The sequence below is a fragment of the Ranitomeya variabilis genome, chromosome 6, assembly GCF_051348905.1.
Source record: "Ranitomeya variabilis isolate aRanVar5 chromosome 6, aRanVar5.hap1, whole genome shotgun sequence".
NCBI lineage: Eukaryota > Metazoa > Chordata > Amphibia > Anura > Dendrobatidae > Ranitomeya > Ranitomeya variabilis.
This window is the reverse complement of record NC_135237.1, coordinates 378,543,783-378,563,923: the sequence shown is the minus strand read 5'-3', so window position 1 is coordinate 378,563,923 and position 20,141 is coordinate 378,543,783. Positions and strand designations below refer to the sequence as shown.

Below are 20,141 nucleotides of genomic sequence, written 5' to 3'. Positions count from 1 at the left end.
AAAGGACACCAAAATGTACTATAAAAGTGCACCATGACTTTACGGACACACTGTATTGCAGCCATCATGTTATATGACACCGTGTACTTACAATTGCTCTTTTTGCCTTTCTACCCAACTAATTCTTCTTTTTCTCTATATAGAAACAGGAACCCTTTTTCCTGCATGAGTCATCCCCCTCTTCAATCCTGATCTATCTACTCCATTTTTCCCCTCTGCCAGGAACTTTTTCAGGGATGACTCATGCAGGGAAAAGTGACTAGCTGAATCCTTCTATGCTCTATGTAGAAAAAGAAAGTCGAAGTGACATCAACACTGCAGACAATCACAGACACTAGGTGTGGCTGCAGAGACTCTGTCCTGGACCCGAGGAGGGAGCGTTAAGCAGTTTTTGTTTAGAAAATCTTCTGTGGCCGGGGAATAGTGGTTTTCTTGAACCTGTAAACTCGATTAATGCCTTGAAAAAATATTCCTGCTCCACGAACTTTTCCACATTTATTCATGTTACACCCACAAACATAAATGTATTTTATTGGGATTTTATGTGATATACCATCACAAATGAGCAAGCATTTGTGAAGTGTAAAGGAAACAATACATGATTTTCTAATAATTTTAAAGAACATAAATCTGAAAATTGTGATGTGCATTTGTGTTCAGCCCCCCCCCCCCCCACTCTAAACTTTGCAGGACCATCTTTTGCTGCAATTACTGCTGCAACATCTATAAGGGGGTATGTCTCTATCAGCTTTGGACATCATCTTGCCCATTCTTCTTTTCAAATGAGCTCTAGCTCAGTGAGATTGGATGGAGAGCTTCTTGCCACAGATTCTAGGTGGGATTTAGATCTGGACTGTGATTGGGCCATTCAAACATACAAATTTGCTTTGATCTAAACCATTCTATTATAGCTCTGGCAGTATATTTAGGCACATTGTCCTGTTGGAAGGTGAATACATGCTCCAGTCTTTTGAAATCTTTATCAGGTTTTCCTCCAGGATTGCCCTGTATTTAGCTCCATCCATCTTCTCATCAGCTCTGACCAGCTTTCCCATGCCTGCAGAAGAAAAATTTCCCCACGGCATGATGTTGCCACTACCATGTTTGACAGTGGGGATGGTGTTTTCAGGGTGATGTTCAGTGTTAGTTTTCCACCACACATAGAGTTTTGCATTCAGCTCAAAAAGTTCTACTGTGGTCTCATCTGACCAGTGCACTTTCTTCCACATGCAAACTGTGTCCCCTACTTGGCTTTTTGCATACTGCAAATGGTACTTATTGTGGCTTGCTTTGAAAAATGTATTTCTTTTTGTCACTCTCCCATAAAGGCCAGATTTCTGGTACATTTGACTAGTAGTTGTCCTGTGGACAAATTCTCCCACCTGGGCTATGGATTTCTGCAGCTCTTCCAGAGTGACCATGGGCCTCTTGATTCTCTAATTAGTGCTCTCCTTGCTTATAGTGTAAGTTTAGGTGGATGGCTGTGCCTTGTGTAAGTTTGCAGTTGTACCATACTCCTTCCCTTTTTGGACTATGGATTGAACAGTGCTCTGTGAGACGTTAACAGCCTGGGCTATGTTTTTATATTCTAACCATGCTTTACTCTTCTCAACAACCTTATCCTTGACATGTCTGTTGTGTTTCTTGGCTTTCATAATGCTGTTTGATCCCCAATGTTCTCAGTCAAACCTCTGAGGCCTTCACAGAGCATCTGTAGCTATACTGAGAATAAATTACACAAACGTGGACTCAATTTACTAATTCTGACTTCTGGAGGCAATTGGTCACTCTGTATTCAGCTCCCTGTAGTCTGATACCCATGAATAAAATCCTAATACGTGTCACAATTTTCACATTTATGTTTTTAAAATATTTAGAAAACCATGTATCATTTCCTTAACACTTCACAAATAATTGCTACTTTGTGTTGGTATATCACATATGATCCCAATAAAATACATTTAAGTTTGTGGGTGTGACATGAGAAAAATATAGAAAAGTTCATGGGGCATGAATACTTTTTCAAGGCATTGTAAATCAGAGCACAAGACTTTTAACCTATAGAGCACAACTAAAATCTAAAAGCAGTGCTGTACTGATGGAAAATTACGGTATATTTGTGTGCTGCTTTTTTTTTGTCCTTTCTGTTTTCATAAAAGCCTTAGTTGCAAGGCCTTTTCTACTATTTTCCACCCTAATTACAGTTGCTGTAATTACTAAACTCTGTTACTATTGTCCTCCGCGTACATTTCCTCTGCATAGTGTATGAAGGTTATTAGGATGTTTGTGTGTTTTGTCATAGTCGGAGTGTTTGTGACAGCTTAGAACAACATATTGCTTTTATTCCCATACACATGTCCCTAAATAATGACTTTCATGTGTTCCTGAGTGTATCCAGCTTGAGAGAAGGAGCAGGGGTCTAGTAATGTGACCCACTATGCTTACAGTGAAGAACACAACCAAATATATCTTTTCCAAAGGCAAAAATGGTTCTTAGGTGAAATGTTGACATGGGAAGCCAGAACAAGTGGTGTTCTCATATAATCGGAACCATTAAGATTACAGCTCGGCCTCTTTCTTTCAGACTCTGTGCAGTAAGTGTTTGCATTAGGATTTCATGTCACTTTGGCTGCGAGATTTCAAGCAATTTTCCTATTTTTCTTCTTTATTCAAATACTGGATCAGAGAAGATTTGGGGATGATTGCAGATTAATGCTAGCAAAGAACTAAATCTGCTCAGACTTCAACCTTCTAAAATGGTCTCCTTTTCGTTAAGCAGTACTTAGTCATCCACTTGTAGGTCAAAATTTCTTAATTTTTTTTATTGAAAAACTTTAAAGGTACTGGCACAGAATAGAAAAGCTGTTGATTTTGCCTGCAGATTTGTGGAGTTGAGGTACAGTAGCAAATTTTAGGATGAAAATTTTTTTGGATGCAGATTTCCAAATCCGCAACATGTCAATTTCTATCGCTGACTTTCCCTTTTTGGATGTAGCAAATCCGCATTGATATCGCAGCAGAATCCACATGTTACACTGACGGATTAATCTGCAGTTTTGGGGCACATTCAGACGTCCATACAAATCAGGCCAAGATTGGACCGCAGTGCACTACCGGCCACTGGTCTCCCGACCAGTGAAAAAATAGGAATGCATCTCAGTTGAAAAAAATCATAAAAACACAACATCTTGCAATTTTCCCAATAGCAAGCCCATACATACAGTTACCTCTGCAAGGGCATCAACTGAGATGATGTATAAGCTCGGCATGTAATTGTGTGCTTAAAGGTTTCTGGTTTTTAGTGTTTGTATTATTTTTATGGCACATTAGAACTGTTTGAGAAATAAAAAAGGAGTGGAAAAACCCTTTAATGGACTAAAACAAATAGAACTTCTATGAGGGGCTCCCAATAATGCGTCAATGCCGTATCTACAGATTGGCTGTTACAGCATATACAGGCCATTAAATTAGAAAAGGTTATGGACAACCTGTCAGTTCTCCCGATTTTTTGGGGTAATTACAATTTCATGTAAATAACTATTCTAAAGTGGCTTTCCTTGTCATTCATTATTGTGTCTCTAAACACTCGGACACTGTGCAATGAGTTCTGACAGTTGTAGATCGTGTAGAGAAATGCCCATGTAGCTCTATAGTCCATGAGCCGGGCCAGATATCGGTACCACCCGGAGTGACTAATTTTCTTTGGTATTTTTAGGTAGATGCATGTCTGTAGTTTATTTTTTGATATGATAGCCCTTACATATACGTAGCTTATTAACCCCTTCAGCCCTAGGCCTATTTGTACCCAAGTGCCTAAGCCAATCTGACCTGTGCCACTTCATGGGCTAATAACTTTGGAACGCTTTCACCTATCCAAGCCATTCTGAGATTGTTTTCTCGTGACATATTGTACTTCACGTCAGTGCTAAATGGGAGTCAATATATTTTACCTTTCTATATAAAAAAATGCTAAATATTCGGAAATTTTGGAAAAATCGGCAATTTTTTAACTTTGAAATTCTCTGCTTTTTACAAAAATACTGATACCCCCCATAATAGTTATTAATTTACACTCCCCACATGTTTACTTCATATTGGCATCATTTTGAAAATGAAACCTTATTGTTTTACGACGTAATAGGGCTTATAGTTTTATGCGCAATTTTTCACATTTACAGCAAAACCCACTTTTCAAAGGACCAAGTCACTTCTGAAGTCACTTTAAGGGGCTTACATAACAGAAACCACCCATAAATTACCCCATTTTGCAAACTACACCCCTCAAGCTGTTCAAAACTCATTTTTAAAAACTGTTAACCCTTTAGGTGTTCCACAGGAATTTTAGCATGAGCCAAGAACCAAATATGACGATATCGGTACCACCCGGAGTGACTAGATGTAGTATTTGTAACAAAATTTAATCCAAGTTATGTAAATACACACTGAACATGTCATGTGCATATATATATATATATATATATATATATATATATATATATATATATGTTACTCCATAATATCTTCAACATCGGACTCTGAATCTGACTGTTGTTCTACTGGCTCGTCTTCAGTACCCTTGTTCTGGCATGTCTGTAATCTGCACATGTCTGTGCACTTCAGGCCATTGCTGAGGCAAGTACACTGAGGAAGTTCACATGACCGCACACACTTGCAGGACAGTAGCTGTATAATAGCTTCTGGTGCTGGTGCCCCTTGCATCCACTTGACAACAAGCTTTCCGTCGTTATCTATCATCCAACCGCAGTCTGTTGGGTTTGCAACCCATGGCTGGCTCTGCAGACTTCTCCTCCAGATCGCAGCCTGGTAGTTTGCACGCAGTGCATGCATGAAAAGGCAGTCCTGGCAAGGAGGGAGTTGACTTGACTCTACCACTCCACGTCTGGCACAGAACAGCTGATAACGGAGCCTGTTTACCTCAGTTGTTTGGGTAGTTGGCAGGTACATGTGGCAGGTGATTTCCTGTAACTTCTCAAAAAGTTCGGTAGACACTTCCCATGAACGACCAACTTCCTGAAAGGCATCCTGGTATGTCTTGTTCATCTTCAACTGCTTGAGTGTCGTCATCTTCCCACGGCCAGCGAATGCACTGACGGTGTCACAGCCTGTAAATGCATGCATACCAATCAATGAATCACATACGCTGCCTCCCAATGTTCGGCTCAGAGTGGTGATATCCAGGAATCTTGTCCGGTTCTGTGTACCGCATTTCTGGAACAGGTGGGATGGGATTTTGTGGCACATGCCCAGACACAGGACCATGACATCAGTATCCTCCGAAGTGATGATGACCGACTTGTAACCAGATTCTGCTGCATGAAGAGCATGGAGAAGGAGGCGTGTGTCTGCTTCTTCTTGATTTGACTTAAGGTCAGCAGCCTCTTCCCACTGTTCTTTGGTGATCTTAAAGCAGAGCTGCTCACATGTGACATACAGCTCCTTCTCCTCAAGCTTCTCCCTGTGGTGTTTCGCCTTCCATTCTTCTACCAGAAACTTTATGAGACTTGCCTTGTTGGAGGAACTACTTAGAAGCTTTTTCCACTGCTGGATGTTGTGCCCATGTTGAATGTTCTTGAAATGGATCCCTGTGCCTTCATATCTGTTGACTCTTTCTGTATCTTTGATGGATGTCTCCTTGTAGACGTCAAAGACAATATCAATGCGCTTGCTCTTAGCACCCTCATGGATAGCGCGACTCATTGCTGTGCCTGCTAGCTGGCCAAATGTTGCATTGTTTCCCTTCAGTTTCTGAACCAGGCTCATCCCATCAATGATGGTTGCAGAGGGCTCGGGGATCACTTCTGCAGGACGAGCATTCCTCTCCAACTCCCTTGCGAGGGCAGCCTTGTTGGTCTTGCGGATAGACCCATCACCATTGGCAAGTGCCCATGGCAATGGACCCAGGGGATGAGTCAAGACATCACTCATTTGTAGCTTTCTGTTCTCAGCTACAAGTATCATCTGGCCAAATAGGTTTCTGTCAGCCTTCAAAATTACCTCCTTGCCAAGACCTTGTCTGCGTGTCTTCATTTGGATGTTAGAGAACGTTTTAAGTTTGTTCTTCGTCATCTTGTCATGAAACAATGTAGTTGGCTTATCGGTACCCAAACGCTCATCCTTGAATGTTTGATATGCATCCTCTCCTATACTGTATGCCCCTTGAAGGTCTTTGGCTACATCTGGTGGTGCTACAGTCGCTGTTGACAAACTGATAAGTTCACCATTATGCTCTTTGTTGAAGGGGTTCACCCAACCTGTCTCCAGCAGTTGAACGAAAGATTGGACATCGGCTTCATCTCTTCTAATCCTAGACACCTGTAGGTCTGAATGGCTGAAGTCAGTATATTGTTGGCCTACCAGGGCCCTCAGCTGCCTCAAGTACATACTGCGGTACTCTGATGTCAGGTAGAACCTGGAAACAGCTCCAACTTTGAGGCTGAAGCCTTTTGTGCCCCCTGGTGTCTGGGTGTCTTTGTTGATTGTCTCTTCAATGGTCTGGTCCACAGGAATTCGTCCAAAAGGATTCTTGCTACCGATCTGGACCGAAAAGCCACCTTGCATGAAGTATTCATGGACCTCTGGGTGTTCTATGGGCAGCCGAGACATTGTGGCATAGTAATAGGTTAGGTATCGGGCATAGTTGACCTTGTCATAGGCAAAACACCATGGTATCATCTGTCGGATTGCTCCTAGGTGAAGCATCCAGTTGCCTTCTCTTGAAGCTCGAACCAGGGCCAGCATGGTCTCGACCATGTCCAAGTATGACATCCAGAATGCTGAGAGTTGTTCATTTCTGAGGGTCTCAAGATAAACTTGAAAGAGCTTCAGGGTAAGTGTGCAAGATTCATTATCCAAGAGCTTTTCGAAGGATCCCTGCGACACACTGATGCGAAAGTTTGTGATGTTCTTCAGTGTTTCATCCAGATGGTGAAGGTCCCTTGCATGGTTTTCTTCTAGCCATGGAAGGAAGTTTTTCCATGCAAGCCTCATAAGTGCTTCATAGACCAGCTTGTGTAGTCTCACTGCTCTGTTGTACCTCCGGCCGTCCATCACTCCAGACACTGATCCTTCAGCGATTACACCGGATTCAACACACAGATCTCTAAGGCCTGCATCCTGAAATCTGTTCCCTATGATAGAGAGGAGATTACAGATTGTGTGGAAGACACCCATTCTAATTATAATGTTCTTGAACTTCTCCTGTTTCCAGATAACCTCGGCAGCTTTGGCATAGAGTGCTTGATCAAACACACACACAATTCTGTTAAGCTTCAGGGTCTGCATGATGGCATGTGTTTGCTCCAAGACTTCATTCACAGTGGACATGGCTGTTGCAGGAGCATTGATAGTGGGCAGGTAGCTTACAGTGTCCTGGGCCACTACAATGTCGCTGCGGATTTTTATGTTGAACCCAGTCCAACTGCTGGTGGTCTGATCCTCATGGTCTGACATTCTAGCCAGAAGCCAGATATGGTTTTTGGTTTTTGAATCCTGGACCTCCTTGGTAGTGTTAACATTCGAAGTCTCAATCCTGGGTGGCTCTCCCCGCTGCCCAACATTGTATATCGGTAGCATTAATTCTGTCAGAGTTATGCTTCTTTTCTTCGACTTGGTTACATCTGGCAGGACTTTCTTTGTCACAGAGCATGCAACATTGGACTGAACAGCAATGCCATTGACTCTATGAGATGTACCTGCTCCACTTAGTGTCTCCTCAAGTCTGTCAATGTTATCCCAGGCCAGGGTTGTGAACACACCTGGGTAGATACTTGCTGGCATTGGGATGTCATCCTTTGAACATTCCAACTTCTGGATACAAAGGGCTGTATCGATCTCCTCAGCCATTGAATATGACACACAGTGGCCAAGACGATTCAGAGTTCGAATCAGTTCTGTATTGCCGGTCAAAGACTTAACTGCAAAGGATAGCAGTACGTGCTTTGGTGTACACAGAACGTGTATGTGTCAGTGTGTGTGCGTGTGTTGGGGCACCTCAGGGTGTCTTCAAATGTGACATAGCCCCCTAGATTTCTTCCAGTAAAATTTGCACTCCAAAAGTCATTTGGCGCTCCTTCCCTTCCGAGGCCTGCCGTTCCCCAATACTGCAGTGTACGACAACATATCGGGTGTTGTTGTGTTCGGGAGAGATTGGTGAACAAATAGTGGGGTGCATTTTTTGCTGGTACACCTCTTAAAAATAAAAAAATGAGCCTAAAATGACACCTTCATGTAAAAAATGCACTTTTTCCATTTTCTCAACCAAGTGTTTCCAACTACTGTGAAACACTGGTTGGGTCAAAGTGGTCACTATACCCCCTAAAAGATTCCTTGGGGGTGTAGTTTCCAAAATAGGGTCACTTTTTGGGGTTTCCACTGTGGGGGTACCTCAGGCAGCCTTCAAATGTGACATGGCCCCCTAGATTTCTTCCAGTGAATCCGCCACCCAAAAACCACATAGCGCTCCTTCCGTGTTGAGCTGTGCTGTGTGCCCATACTTTAGTTTACGAGTACATGTGGGGTGTTTCTATAAACTGCAGAATTAGGGTAACCAAGTTTGGGTTTGCCGTTAACCCTTGCTAGGTTGCAGGTAAAATTGGATTACAATGTAATATCTGGAAAAAAAATGAAATTTTGAAATTTCGCCTTCATTCTGCTAAAATTCCTGTGGAACACCTAAAGGGTTAACAGTTTTTAAAAATGAGTTTTGAACAGCTTGAGGGGTGTAGTTTGCAAAATGGGGTAATTTATGGGTGGTTTCTGTTATGTAAGCCCCTTAAAGTGACTTCAGAAGTGACTTGGTCCTTTGAAAAGTGGGTTTTGCTGTAAATGTGAAAAATTGCGCATAAAACTATAAGCCCTATTACGTCGTAAAACAATAAGGTTTCATTTTCAAAATGATGCCAATATGAAGTAAACATGTGGGGAGTGTAAATTAATAACTATTATGGGGGGTATCAGTATTTTTGTAAAAAGCAGAGAATTTCAAAGTTAAAAAATTGCCGATTTTTCCAAAATTTCCGAATATTTAGCATTTTTTTATATAGAAAGGTAAAATATATTGACTCCCATTTAGCACTGACGTGAAGTACAATATGTCACGAGAAAACAATCTCAGAATGGCTTGGATAGGTGAAAGCGTTCCAAAGTTATTAGCCCATGAAGTGGCACAGGTCAGATTGGCTTAGGCACTTGGGTACAAATAGGCCTAGGGCTGAAGGGGTTAATAAGCTACGTATATGTAAGGGCTATCATATCAAAAAATAAACTACAGACATGCATCTACCTAAAAATACCAAAGAGAATTAGTCACTCCGCTTGGTACCGATATCGTCAAATTTGGTTCTTGGCTCATGGACTACTATTAATCAGCGTTATTTGAATGCCCAGTTCTCAATTTATTCATACATTTCCAAGAGGAATAGCCGAGAAATAATGATGAGCAAACGTGCTCCGATAAGGTGGTATCCGAGCATGATCATGTGCTAACCGCGTGACTTCGGTGTGCTCGAAAAATATGTTAGAGTCCCCGTGGTTGCATGTCTCGTGGCTGTTTGACAGCCATAACACATGCAGAGATTGTCTATCCGTGCATGTGTTGCAGCTGTTGAACAGCCCCAAGACATGCAGCCGCGGGGACTCAAACATATTTTTCGAGCACACCGAAGTCATGTGGTTAGTACATGATCATGCTCGGATAACACCTTATCGGAGCATGTTCGCTCATCATTACCGAGGAACAACACAATGCAGAGTTCTTGGAGAATATCATTCTACAATGTTGACTCATTGCAGAGGGTAAAGTGTTGGGAACCCTAATGCCACATTCTCATGTGATGGCGTTAGTGTGGATTCTCTGTGCAGACTTCACTTTTCACATTCCTTCTTCAAGAAAACCTAGTTTAATATATGTAAATAGAGTTTTGCAAAACCTCGTCATTATGCTGCATGTTTGAGGGCTAAAGATTATAAGAAATATGTTGCAGACCTACCTAAGTTTTTTATTTTACCTATTGCAATGCATTTGACCCATGTAGATTTTTGCCTTGGAATTACTGACAAATTGAAGGCCTTCTTCACTGCATATAAATATGGACTGACTATTAGATGAGGAGAAGTGACTGAGAAGAACAGAAATTACTGATAGTCTGATCGGTTGGGGTAGCGAGCTCCGGAATATTGGGGAAGCACAGAAAAAGTCTTGGAGGACCAAAAACCATACTGTGGATTACATATGGGGAGGAACTGAGTCTGGAGATGATAAGGGCATACTGTAACATTTCTGTTTCAAATTTGAGAGAAAAGCATATTTGAGCAATGTTTTTGAGGTGGCAGGAGGCAGTAAGGGCTTTAATATGAGGATTGAAGGTCAGAGCAAACATTGTACAGAAGCAGTGGACTTGGGAAATTGAAAATTATACAGCCGTCTTGCTTATTTGGAACCAGGCTCGATAAGATCATTTCGGAAACTACAGGTGGCAGAAGCACCCTGTTTCCTCAGTCTAGGGCCAGCCATCCTTTTTGAAGGCATGGGGCCTTGCAGGACCATCCCTTTTTTCAGTTTCCAGCACCAAACGAGTCAGGTCAGCAGGTTAAATTGAAGGTCTTCCAGGAGCCCAAGAGAGCTACTTATAAACCAACACTCATCTGATGCCCTTCTAGATCAGGGGCTAGGCCCTGCAGATCCAGAGGCAACAGGAAGGTCAATGCTGTATGGGCGACCCCCACTCAGGGATTGTTCCCTGGTGGGTGGTCACCTCCTCCTTTTTCAAATTTTAGGAGCCTGAATTGCATCCATGGAAGACGGGGAATTTCTTTCTTCGGTAGATATTCAGGACGTCTATCTGCATGTGCCAGCCCATCAGTGATTTCTTCACTTTGCTGTCAATCAAGATCTCTATCCATTCAGGGCTCTCCCACAGCGTCCAGGGTTTTCACGAAGATCCTGGCCCCGGTTATGGCACTGCTAGAGTACTGGGGGATAATTGTTTTCCCCTAGCTGGCAGATTTTCTTGTCAAAGTGCTATCCTTAGCTCATAATCTTGAGAGCCTGCAGAGTTCTACAAACTGTGGAGAGATTTGGTTGGATTGTCAACAGAACAAAGTCTATTTTGGTTCTGACACAGCAGCTATGGTTTCTGGGTGTGTGATACCTTTCAGACATCAGTATTTTTTCCAGAGTAAGAGAGATTATCTCTTCAGTCTTCCATCAGAACTTTGAAGCATCTAGGTAGGTCCTAGGGAAGATTGTGGTGCTGTTTGAAGCAGGTCAGTTTGCTCATTTTTGGTCAAGGCCTCTACAGAATACACTTCTAGCCTCTTGGGACAGATCAATACAGTTCTTGTACCAGCCTATTTGTCTCCCCTTTGCTGTCGTCAGTCTATCACGTGGTGGGTAACGTCACCCCTGTTAAGTCAAGGTCACTCTTTTCATCTCATTCAGTGGCAGGTGCGCACCACAGATGCCAGCCTTTCCATTGGGGAGCAATCTTCCAACTCTTGACGGTTCAAGGAGTCTGGAGCACTTAAGAAAGACTTTTCCCAATTAATGCGCTGGATCTGAGCTGTTTGTCTGGCTTTTACATTGGCAGCACTTAGTCCGAGGGTTGCTGTTCAGCATTCAATAAGACATTGCTTCTGCTCTGGCCTATGCAGTTGATATGGGGGCACATAAAACCCATCTGCCATGGTGAAGGTCCCATGGATTTTTGAGTGGGCAGATGACAAGGTTCCTCCTTTTTCTGCAATTCATATACCAGGGGTGGACAACTGGGAGGCAGACTTTTTAAGGCACCATCTCATCCTACTGGGAAGGCTCTGCACAGGTTGGACATTGTTAATTGGACATTGTTAGAACCGTAGGGTACTATTTATCGTCCACTTCCTCATTCAGATGTTCTTATTCCTTGCCCTCTGGATCAAGGCTGCTATTATCCAGGCTTATAGAGCTAATGCCGAGGTGGCCTCATTTGGGATTCAAGCACACTTTATGCAAGCAGTGGGAGCTTCCCGGGCAGTTCATCATCGGGCATTGGCTTTACAGCTCTGTAAAGCAGCTACTTGGCCATTGGTGCATACATTTGCATACAGTTTTACAGGGCCCACACTTTTGCCTCAATAAATGCAAGTCTTGGTAGGAAGATTCTGCAGGCGACCTTAGCCCAGACTTCTGTATGAGTTATGGCGGAAGACTACATGGTAACCGTATGACATTTAATTCTTTCCCACCCTAGGGACAGCTTTAGGACATCCTATGATTCTCTGTACTTCAATGAGATTAACGAGAAAAGTAGTTTTTCGGTACTCGCCACAAAATCTGTTTCTCGAAGTCTTCATTGGGGACACAGCTCCCTCCCTTGGTTGCCTGGTTAGGCATGCAAGAATGTTTCTTCTTGCCTTAATCCTTTTCCTATTGCTTTCCCACAAAACTGATGAAGCCTGACTCCAGCAGGTGAGGTACAGTCTGCTGGTGAGGAGCCAATTTTATTTTAATGCAATAATTGTGTCAGCCATCAGGTAGTAGTTGACTATCCCCACGGTTCTGTGTCCATCAATGAAGACTACGAGAAACAGATTTTATGGTGAGTACCAAAAATCTGCTTTTTTATTTTTTGATGATCTGATAAATGGTTGATTTAGGGGCAGTCTTACAAGCAGTAATTACAAAACCCAAAAGCAATGATGACTACATGTTTTCTTGGCAGTAAACATGGTTTACAAAAGACAATTTTTACAAGAACCAAGCCCCATTTTAAAGCAACCTGTTTGTCTTAGAAGTCGATCAATATGACATAATACCAGCTGCCTTGTCCTTTATAATATGAAAATTGCCTCTTCAGCGAGAAAGAGGACTTGAACTCTCTAGCGCCACCAGTTGGAAGTAGCGATGCTGCAAGTCATAATCAACCCTTTAACGAGTCTTGCAATGTGACTTAGGATAAAAGCCAAATCAGACTCTCAATTTGCAGACAGTGTTTCGGGCTATTGGCCCTTGTCAGTGCAAAGTATGAGAACTATGTCATATGGCAAGACTCATTAAAGGGTTGATTGTGACTTGTAGGATCGCTACTTCCAACAGGTGGCTCTATAGAGTTCAAGTCCTCTTTCTTTCTGAAAAGGTAATTTGCATATTAAATTTCCCAGAGGAGCATTGCGCGGCAAATAAGACTCCTTACCTTGACAAGCCAGAGCTTGTATGTCACTCTCCACAAGGAGAAACCTTGTCCTTGTTAACACTTTCCTCTGAGCTAACGAGAAGGTCACCGAAATTATGTAAGAAGGTCATTTTGTGGCACAACTGAAATTCAATGAAAATATAGTTTTGTAGATCAAACCAATTTTCATGGCAAGGAATGATCTATATTTTGTTTGCAATTCATTTGATCACACTTAACAGTTTACAGTTACTGCACATTGTCACTATAAAAACCAAAGCAGCAAACTTTGTGAAACCCAAAATTTGTGTCAGTCCCAAAACGTATAGATTCACAGTCTTTTCTTTTTCTTATAGGTATGAAGTTGCACATCAGCTCCAGCAGCATCAACCAGCAGCTCCAGAGGAAACGCCTGTAGATCAAATCCATGTATCAAATCAAATACAGGTGGAAATAGATGGAACTGGTCTTCATCAGCCAAACAATGTAACTGTCCATCAAGAAACTATTTTACAGCTAAGCCCACAGCCAGATATGGGTGCCGTCTCACCTGCAATGGAGCAGACACTTTCTGATCAGCCCATGGAAACTGATGAAGGTAACCCGGTAGAAGAAACATACCTTTTCTGCTAGTTTAATAATGTACCACTGCTTTAAGATACTAAGAATTGGAAATAGCATAAACAGCCTTATCAAAGCAATCCCCGTGGGAGCCAAGAGTTCAGCTTCGTGTCGGAGGACGAATTACTATTTTATGATAAAATATGTAAAGCTTTCCGTACCTTCATGTGCTTTGCATTGTTACTGTCATGTAGGAATCTTTTCTTAATGGTTACACATTTCCTTCTTGGGTATATTTTCTGTATTACGGTTATTGCTTTCCTCCGTCACATACGTAGACAAAGTGAAGTAACCGCATTGGAAAAAAGTAATATTTGGTGCAAGCTTTGGATCTATCAAATTTAAGTACCAGTTTTTGCAACATAATGTGCTGTCCTGGGAAATCTGTCTAGAGTTTCATGTTGGCATTACATCTTCCAAAATGTTACCCATTCTGTTTAATGAATGATCGGTTCTAAAGGGAACCTGTCTGGTGATTGATGCTGCTTGAACCACAAGCGGCATTAATCAAGACAAATGTAAAATGTCATCCTGAAAGTAAGTAAGGAGAATGAGGTGACTACAGAAGCTAGTCATGGAGGGCTCAACCACTTCTTCCTGCCAACTCTGCTCGATTGATATGTCTCTTTATTTGTGTGTAGGGAGAGACCTGTAAGTCAAGCCGGCCAGGGCAAGGAGAAGCCTGATGACTAGTCCCCTTGGTTGTTTCTTAGCTCACTGTTCGAATCATGTTTTCTCTGAGAGGCTACAGTGTTTTAGGTTGATAGATATTTATAGTAATGGATCCTGTCTCTGATGCTGACTGTGGTTCAGGTAGCATGACCAGGTTCTCTTTTAATAATCTCTATTGAAAATGGGAGAATACCGTGTTTCTCTGAAAATAAGACTGGCTCTTATATTATATTTTGCTCCCAAAGATTGGTTAGGCCTTTTTTTCTATGAACAACAATCCATATTTGTTCTTGGAAACAAAAACAACATTTATTCAAATATAATCATATCATCACATTCTGGAGCATCAACTCTCCAAACGCTGAATTACATCAAGAATATCTTGAGATCCTCTTTCCTTTTACCCTGTACAACAATCTACTCTTTCCACAGGCTGATGATGATGAATAATGGGGTTAGAGTGGTCACGAATACATTCTGTCCCAATACATATTATGTTTTCGTCAGTACATCTCCTGTTTACACTGGGCTATGTGCTAACGAGAACAAAGGCCCTTGATTCCTAAAGACTGGCTTTGTGTAGGCCAGTCTTGATGAACGAGGCCACTGGAGTAAGATGCATCTAATTCATTAAGGTGCACACCACTTAATAAATTAGGAATCTTATAAATGCCATGCGTCGCTGGCAGAAATGTACATAGACATGTGTGTATATACAGTGGCTTGCAAAAGTATTGGCCCTCCTTTGCATTTTTCATGTTTTGCTACCTCAAAACCAGGAATTTCACTGGGTTTTTTTAGGGTTTGCATCAGTTCATGTAAAGAACGTGCCTACAACTATGAACATTTGGTTTTCTCTTTATTGTGAGGCAACCAACAAATATAACAAAATAACTGAAAACTTCAGACTCATAACTATTTGTCCCCTTAAAGTCAGTACATTGTAAAGCTTCCTTTTGCAGCTATTACAGCTGCAAGTCTCGTTGGATGAGTCTCTATGAGCTTTCCACATCTTGCTACTGGGATTTTTGCCCATTCCTCAAGGCAAAACTGCTCCAGTTCCTTCAAGTTAGATGGTTACCACTGGTGAAATGCAATCTTCAAGTCTGACTATAGATTCTCCATTGGATTAAGGACTGGTCTTTGAATGGGATACTCCAAAACCTTTACACGTTTCCCCTTAACCCTTCATAACCTTGGGATTTTCCGTCTTTCCGTGTTCGTTTTTCGCTCCCCTCCTTCCCAGAGCCATAACTTTTTTATTTTTCTGTCAATATGGCCATGAGAGGGCTTATTTTTTGTGAAACAAGTTGTACTTTTGAACGACATCATTGGTTTTAGCATGTCGTGTACTGGAAAACGGGAAAAAAATTCCAAGTGCAGTGAAATTGCAAAAAAAGTGCAGTCCCACACTTGTTTTTTGTTTGGCTTTTTTGCTAGGTTCCCTAAATGCTAAAACTGACTTGCCATTATGATTCTCCAGGTCATTACGAGTTCAAAGACACCTAACATGACTAGGTTATTTTTTACCTAAGTGGTGAAAAAAAAATTCCAAACTTTGCTAAAAAAAAAAAAAAAAAAATGCGCCATTTTCCAATACCCGTAGCGTTTCCATTTTTCATGATCTGGGGTCGGATGAGGGCTTATTTTTTGCGTGCCAAGCTGGCGTTTTTAATGTTACCATTTCGTTGCAGATACGTTATTTTGATCGCCCGTTACTGCATTTTAATGCAATGTCGTGGCGATCAAAAAAATGTAATTCTGGCATTTTTAAGGCTACTTTCACGCTAGCGTCGTGCACTGCACGTCGCTATGCGACGTTGCAGCGCACCGACGCATAGTGTGGAAACGCCGCACAACGGGGGCAGCGGATGCTGTTTTACATCGCATCCGCTGCCCCATTGTGAGGTGCGGGGAGGCGGGGGCGGAGTTCCGGCCGCGCATGCGCGGTCGGAAAAGACTCTATCGATGCACAAAAAAAGTTACATGGTTTTTTGTGCCGACGGTCCGACGGTTGCGACGTGTGGCAATGCGTCGCACTGCGTCGCTAATTCAAGTCTGTGGAGAAAAAACGCATCCTGCAAGCAATTTTGCAGGATGCGTTTTTTCTACAGAACGACGCATAGCGACGTGCAGTGCACGACGCTAGTGTGAAAGAGGCCTAATTTTTTCCTCGCTACGCTGTTTAGCGATCAGGTTAATGCTTTTTTTTTTATTGATAGATCGGGCAATTCTGAACGCGGCGATACCAAATATGTGTAGGTTTGATTTTTTTTTTTATTGATTTATTTTGAATGAGGCGAAAGGGGGGTGATTTAAACTTTTTTATATTTTTTTTATTTTTTTCACAATTTTGTTTACTTCTTTTTTTTTACTTTTGCCATGCTTCCATAGCCTCCATAGGAGGCTAGAAGCTGGCACAACTCGATCACCTCTGCTACATAGCAGCGATCATCAGATCGCTGCAATGCAGCAGAAATGAAGGTGTGCTATGAGCGTCGACCACAGGGTGGCGCTCACAGCTACCGGGGATCAGTAACCATAGAGGTCTCAAGGACCTCTATGGTTACTATACAGAAGCATCTCTGACCCCCGATAATGTGACGGGGTTCAGCGATGCGCTCATTTACGGCCGCCCGGCCGGAAGCGCTGGTTAAATGCCGCTATCTGCGTTTGACAGCGGCATTTAACTAGTTAATAGCGGAGGGTGAATCGCGATTTCACCCGCCGCTATTGTGGGCACATGTCAGCTGTTCAAAACAGCTGACATGTCCCGGCTTTGATGCGGGCTCACCGCCGGAGCCCGCATCAAGGCAGAGGTTCTGACCTCGGACGTACTATCCCGTCTGAGGTCAGAAAGGGGTTAAACCACTCAGGTGTTTCTTTAGGAGTATGCTTCGGGTCATTGTCTTGTTGCAAGGTGAACCTTTGTCATCCCAGTCTCAAACCACTGACAGAGTGAAACAGGTTTTGCTCAAGAATATCACTGTATTTCGCATCAAAAAATATCCTCACAGCATGATGCTACCACCACCATATTTCACTGTGGGGTTGGTGTTCTTGAGATAACAAGCTGTGTTGGTTTGGCACCAGATGTTGTCAATAAGGTCAATTTTGGTCTCATCGGACCACAGCACCTTCCTCCATATATTTGGTGAGTCTCCGACATGACTTTTGAAAAGCTCAAAATGAGCCTTACAGTTTTTGTGTGTAAGTAAAGGCCTCCTATGAAGCCCTGCTATATGTAGCACAGGCAATCAGATGATCGCAGCTTCTAGTCTCCCATGGAGACTATTGAAGACAATACAAAAGTTAAAAAAATAAAAAATATAAAACTTCAAATCACCCCCAATTTGTCGCATTTAAAATAAAACTAAATATAAACATTTTTGGTATTTTGAATCCCCTGATGCATCAATTTATGAAAATAATTTATCAGTTCGGTAAATAGCGTAGCGAGAAAAAAACAAAAACGCCAGACTTACGTCTTATGGGTTGCTACAATATTGCAATAAAATGTAATAATGGCGATAGAAACATCATATCTACTCCAAAATGGTATCAATAAAAATTACAGCTCTGCACGCAAAAAATAAGCTCTCACCCAGCCTCAGATCATGAAAAATATAGATTCTATATGTCTCGGAAAATGGTACCATTTTTTTTTTTTTACAAACTTAGGATTTTTTTTTCCACTACTTAAATAAAAAAGAACCTAGACATGTTTAGTATCTAGGAACTCACAATGACCTGTAGAATCATAATATCATGTCAGTTTTAGCATTTAGTGAACATGGTAAAAAAAAAAAAAAAATAACAATTGTGGAATTGCACTTTTGTTTGCAATTTCACTGCACTTTGAATTTTTTCCCCGTTTTTCAGTACAGTATATGGTAAAACCAATGATGACGTTCAAAAGTATAACTCGTCCTGCAAATAACAAGTCCTCACACGACCATATTGACGGAAAAATAAAAAGGTATGTCGCTGAGAAGGGAAGCAAAAAGCGAAAACTCAAAAATGGAAAAGCCCAAGGTGGTGAAGGGATTAATGGTGTTGCAGCCTCTGTGGCCTTTCAGTAAAGGTGTGTATATACTGACAGACCATGGGACACTTAGATTGCACACAGGGGGATTTCTGCTCACTAAGCATATGACTACTGAAGGTAATTGCTTGTACCACAAATTTTTAGGGGCTTCATAGCAAGAGGGGTGAATACATATGCACATGCCAATTTTAGCTATTTGATCCCATAAATGTAATTTATGCCTACATTTTTCTCACTTCACTAACTTAGACTATTTAATGCTGATGCTTTATACACAACTCAGATTACAAAAATATTTAAACACAGGTTCTAATGTAGCATAATAGGTAAAAGCCAAGGTGGGAAGGGGTGAATACTTTCGCAAGCCACACACACTCACTCATTCACATACTGTCTCCTTTAAATGACGCATGCGTCACAAAACGCAAGACAACGCATGTCCATGCGCCCCCATGTTAAATATATGCATCGCCGAACCTGCGCCCGACGCAACGCAAATGTGAACGTAGCCAACTCCACTCTGCTGAGCTAACTCAGCTGCTGTTATTAGGCCTGTAAGCCCCGATCTGGATTATGGGAACTACCTTTTCCACTCAGACTCTTTTGGCTACTCCTAAATCCTGGACCCAAAATCCAGTTAAATTAAAACTGTCAGTAAACTAATGTTACTGATGCAGACTTTACATTACTGAGGTCAACCACCTCGGTGAAACATATCTGCCATTCAGGACCTCACTTCCTGCTTTCCTACACCAGTTAGATGCCACTGTCAATTACTGATACTAGCATTTAAAGGGAACCTGGCACCACAAAAATGACATTCAATCTGCAGGCTCCATTTTATAAATCAGGGGAGCTGAGCAGATTGATTTGGGTCCAGTGGGTGGTCCTGTCAATGACTGACAGCTTTCTTTGTATAAGTGTACATGCAGAGAGAGCTGTCAGTCACTGATCGGACCGCCCACTGGACCAAAGATCCCAGAAAGAGCAGATAATTAAATGAAGAAAACTCAGGTTACACGGAAACTTTACTCAGAAAACTATTTATCAATCTGCTCATCTTCTGCTCTATAACATAGTGCCTGCCGATTGGACAGCATAGTCATGGTGACGGGTTCCCTTTAAATGGTCTGTTTGACTGCACTTCCACCTGTCCCCTTCACCCTACACCTCAGACGATGCAATGTTTTCCAAAGAGTTGCCACGGAAGTCTACTGAATCTGAAAGCTCATGTTACTGCCATGTTGGTTTAGGAAAATGTTAATATCACTGTTTACTGTAATGATCTTGTACAAGTGACCCAAACAAGAGACCAAAGAATTACAAGCTTTAAGTCCCCTAGGGGGACTAAAAAATTATCAAAGAATAATAAAAGTAAGAAAATAATAATTATTATATGCGTTTATGTATATCGATATATATGCACACTCACACACACTATATATTTTTTTTAAAATATTTTTTATAATTTATACTGTTTTTATAAATGATATAAACATACATTTTATTAATTTGCTTCCTTTTCTCAGTTAAAAAAAGGCAATTAAAAAAAAACATGTTTGGTATCCTATAGTTCATGAAACTCTGATCTATAAATATATATAAACATATTTAACCTGTACGCTAGAGAA

At 41.7% G+C, this 20,141-nt stretch overlaps 1 protein-coding gene and 1 long non-coding RNA gene across 4 annotated transcripts in view; one reads left to right on the top strand and one right to left on the bottom strand.

The window, feature by feature from the left end:
• Window positions 1–20,141, top strand: part of ZNF236 (zinc finger protein 236) — a 183,963-nt gene that overhangs the window by 66,907 nt on the left and 96,915 nt on the right. For all 3 annotated transcript variants that reach the window (XM_077270071.1, XM_077270072.1, XM_077270070.1), the window contains exon 15: window positions 13,526–13,767. In XM_077270071.1, the coding sequence (XP_077126186.1) occupies window positions 13,526–13,767 (242 nt within the window). The remainder of the gene's footprint in view (window positions 1–13,525; window positions 13,768–20,141) is intronic.
• The window catches only part of LOC143782541 (uncharacterized), a 58,037-nt gene that overhangs the window by 20,973 nt on the left and 16,923 nt on the right, over window positions 1–20,141 (bottom strand). The window lies entirely within an intron of this gene.